This window comes from Haplochromis burtoni, unplaced genomic scaffold, assembly GCF_018398535.1.
Source record: "Haplochromis burtoni strain Fernald_Lab_line unplaced genomic scaffold, NCSU_Asbu1 Contig_175, whole genome shotgun sequence".
NCBI lineage: Eukaryota > Metazoa > Chordata > Actinopteri > Cichliformes > Cichlidae > Haplochromis > Haplochromis burtoni.
Window position 1 is genome coordinate 249,779 of NW_024582536.1, and position 3,623 is coordinate 253,401.

At 38.4% G+C, this 3,623-nt stretch overlaps 1 protein-coding gene across 1 annotated transcript in view; it reads left to right on the top strand.

Annotated features, from left to right (window-relative positions):
* The window catches only part of LOC102295609 (zinc finger protein 665), a 17,873-nt gene extending 14,256 nt beyond the window's left edge, over positions 1 to 3,617 (top strand). Inside the window, exons 4-5 of the mRNA XM_005934072.2 lie at positions 556 to 811; positions 2,157 to 3,617. Coding sequence (XP_005934134.2) covers positions 556 to 811; positions 2,157 to 3,550 — 1,650 coding nt within the window. The 3' untranslated portion in view covers positions 3,551 to 3,617. The remainder of the gene's footprint in view (positions 1 to 555; positions 812 to 2,156) is intronic.
* Positions 3,618 to 3,623: the final 6 nt, after the last annotated feature.

The window sequence follows — 3,623 nt, forward strand, 5'->3', positions numbered from 1 at the left end:
CTTGATACCGACAAACCAGGAAGTAATCAGTGTGAATACGTCGCCTACAAATGGCACTTTGTGGGGTTGGCTAAACACAACAATCTGTCATTCATATTGTTTTGAAAAAGAAACATAAAATAACCTCAGAGTTTAACTGGTGATACTCCCACGCGTAAGCATACCGCGAATACAGCAATAAGCAAATAACAGTGCCTATTCAAAACAGGCGAAAGTTAATTAACAGTATAGAAAATGTTCTAGTCTTCATTATTATTTTCCCACATATTGTTATTACTCTGATGTGACCTGAGGGTTGTCAGACTGACAGACAAAGCGTCCAGTTTACATCAAAAGCAGAGTCCACTCCACTAGTGGCACCTGTGGGGAAGTGCCATTGCCTAAACAATATTAACATGTGACACACCTACACCTGAATTCCTAGAGCTTCCTGCTTTAGCAGGTATCGCTTATCAATAAGCAAGCTGCTGAAAGTAGTTTTTATTTGAGCAACGTATTCATAGTCTTGCTGAGATATATTTGCTTATGTGTGTTCTCCTATAATCACATTCGATCTTTTTCTTGTGTTCATCTAAGACAACCAACAGCAACATGAACTGTAATGAGGGGAAGGGTCTGGATGTCCAGCAGGTCTGTAACCAGGAGAGTAACTCCACATTGGACCCACAGGACCCAGAGCATCCACAGATTAAAGAGGGAGAGCAGCTTGTAGTGAAGCAGGAGGCCGAGGGCATCATCATCTGGACTGGAGAAGAGCGGCTCAGACTGCTGGATACCATCTGGAAACCTGAAATAACAACATACAGTAAAGGTATGCTAAACTGCCCTTAAAAATAATGAAGTAACATTTCTTTTTCTTAGCATAGCAGGAATCTGCAATAAGTAAAATTAATGCACCTCTGCAGACTGCAGTGTAAATGGTGGCTTGGTGGCTCTTTGACAGCAACTTTGACATGCAGCAGTGGCTTCACTGTTCTTATACACAAAACAAACAATTATCCACACAAACTACATATCAACACACTAACTACACTCCAAACATGCTACACATCACAAATCTCTCACATCTCAAAACTCAATCTCTCTCTTCCTACCACTGACCTTAGACAGTAAATGTGACGATAGTATTCCGGAAAAAATTATGGCGTATATTTTTTATTTATCACTTTTTTAAAAATTTTTTTTATCACATTTACCACTTTTAACACAAAAATGGACACTCAGGGTTGTTTTGGGTTGAAATAGCATCTTGTTGCTATGTGTCATCTTAAATTGGTCAGGTGATTGGTTTACCATGGCTACTTTATTCCTCCTCAGCCAATCAGCAGCACCCGTGTGATTGTCCCCCCCTGTCCAGCTCCCGGTAAGATGAAGCCCCCCCAGCTCCTGGTTAAATGAAAAATAGTAACGTGTCCGCACCACATTTTCTTATTAGTAACTGTAACAGCGTTGTAAACTTAGAAATAGTAATTAGTTATAGCACTAGTTACTGACAAAAGTAACAGCGTTAGTAACATTGTTACTTTTAACGTCATTATTCCCATCATTGCATTTTAAGGATGCAAAAAAATGTTAATTCATGTGAAAAAAATTCACCAGAATGCAAGAAGTGAAGTGTCTGCACCCCTACAGAGACACAAATCCAACAGCAGAAGTTTCTTTTTTTTGTCATCAGTTTAAGTTAAAGATTAAGTTTTTTTCTCTGTAGAATGGAAATGTGTGAAATTTAATTTGATCAATTCCCAGGATTAATTAATGGATTAATTTTTAGATTCAGTTTTCATAATATACAATTCAGAATTTCTAAAGTTGAAGTTGATCATATAAGAAGAGTTTTTTTCATGGTGTTTGGACGTGTGCAGTCAAAGTGTTTACCACGATATAAGAGGTCAGAGCCAGCAAAGCAGCTGTACCTTATAACTCCATTCCCAAACTAAATTAAATTGGAAGAAAACCAATATCTTTAAAATTCATACATATTTAGTATCACAAACATCCAAATACTCAACAATTTGCTTCAGTGTCCAAATAATTTGTCACATTTGTACACTCTAAATTTCAGTAGTACATGTGAGCAACCTGTTCATAGTTCACAACCATTAAAGTACTGCTAATTGTTAAAATTAGAATATATTTTTGTCCACTTGTCCCTTCAGATCTTGTGCAACAGTGTGTCTTTAAGCAAGAGGATCTGCATGACCAGCAGGTGTGTAACCAGGAGAGGAATTCCAGTTTGAACCACGAGGACCCAGAACTCCCATGGATTAAAGAGGAACCAGAGGAACTTTGCACCAGTGAGGAAGGAGAACAGCTTTTATTGAAGGAGGAGACTGATACCTTTATGGTGACTTTTGATGAAAGTGAACATGAACCAAACAGAGACCAGCTCCTTTCTCACAACTCTCCTGCACCAGAGAGCCAGCATCAAGGAGAAAATGAGCATGTGGAATCAGAATCTACTAGAAAACCAGAGCTGAAGAACAGTAACAGTGTAAACAACTCTCCAGTGCCAGAGAATCAGTGTAAAACTGGCAAAAGTAAAAAGTCTCTAAATTGTGACACTTGTGGAAAGACTTTTCAGTACGAATGTCACTTGACAAAACATGTAAGAATTCACACAGGTGAGAAGCCTTTTTTTTGTAGCACCTGTGGGAAATGTTTTGGTCAGAAATCAGGACTGGAAACTCACATGAAAATTCACACAGGTGAGAAGCCACATTTTTGCAGTATCTGTGGAAAAGGATTCAGTCAGATGATAAACCTGAAAACTCATATGAGAGTCCACACAGGTGAAAAGCCATATTGTTGTAGCACATGTGGAAAAACCTTTAGTGCCTTGTCAGCCTTCAAAACCCACATTAGAATTCACACAGGTGAGAAGCCATATTGTTGTAAGACTTGTGGGAAACGATTCACTCAGAAATCTGGACTGGAACATCATATGAAAATTCACACAGGTGAGAAGCCACATTCTTGCATTACCTGTGGGAAAAGCTTCAGTCGTATGAAGTCCTTGAAAACTCACATGCGAATTCATACAGGTGAGAAGCCACATTCTTGCATTACCTGTGGAAAAAGTTTCAGTCATATGATGAACTTGAAAACCCACATGAGAATTCATACCGGTGAGAAGCCATATTCTTGTAGCACCTGTGGGAAAAGATTTAGCGATTTATCAGGATTCAAAAAACATAAAATGATTCATACAGGTGAGAAGCCCCACCCTTGTAACACCTGTGGAAAGAGATTCAGTGACATGACGAATTTGAAAGCTCACATTAGAATTCACACAGGTGAGAAGCCATATTGTTGTAACACTTGTGGGAAACGATTCAGTCAGAAATCTGGAGTGAAAATTCATATGAAAATTCACACAGGTGAGAAGCCACATTCTTGCATTACCTGTGGGAAAAGCTTCAGTCATATGACGTCCTTGAAAACTCACATGAGAATTCACATGCCTGAGAAGCCACATTCCTGTGGCAATTGCGGGAAAAGTTTTGTTCAGCTGATACACTTGAAAAGGCACATGAGAATTCATACTAGTTAAGTTTTAAAATGTGGAATGTACTTTATTATAGAAAAACAAGAATGGATAAATAATTTATTGACACTTGTATTCT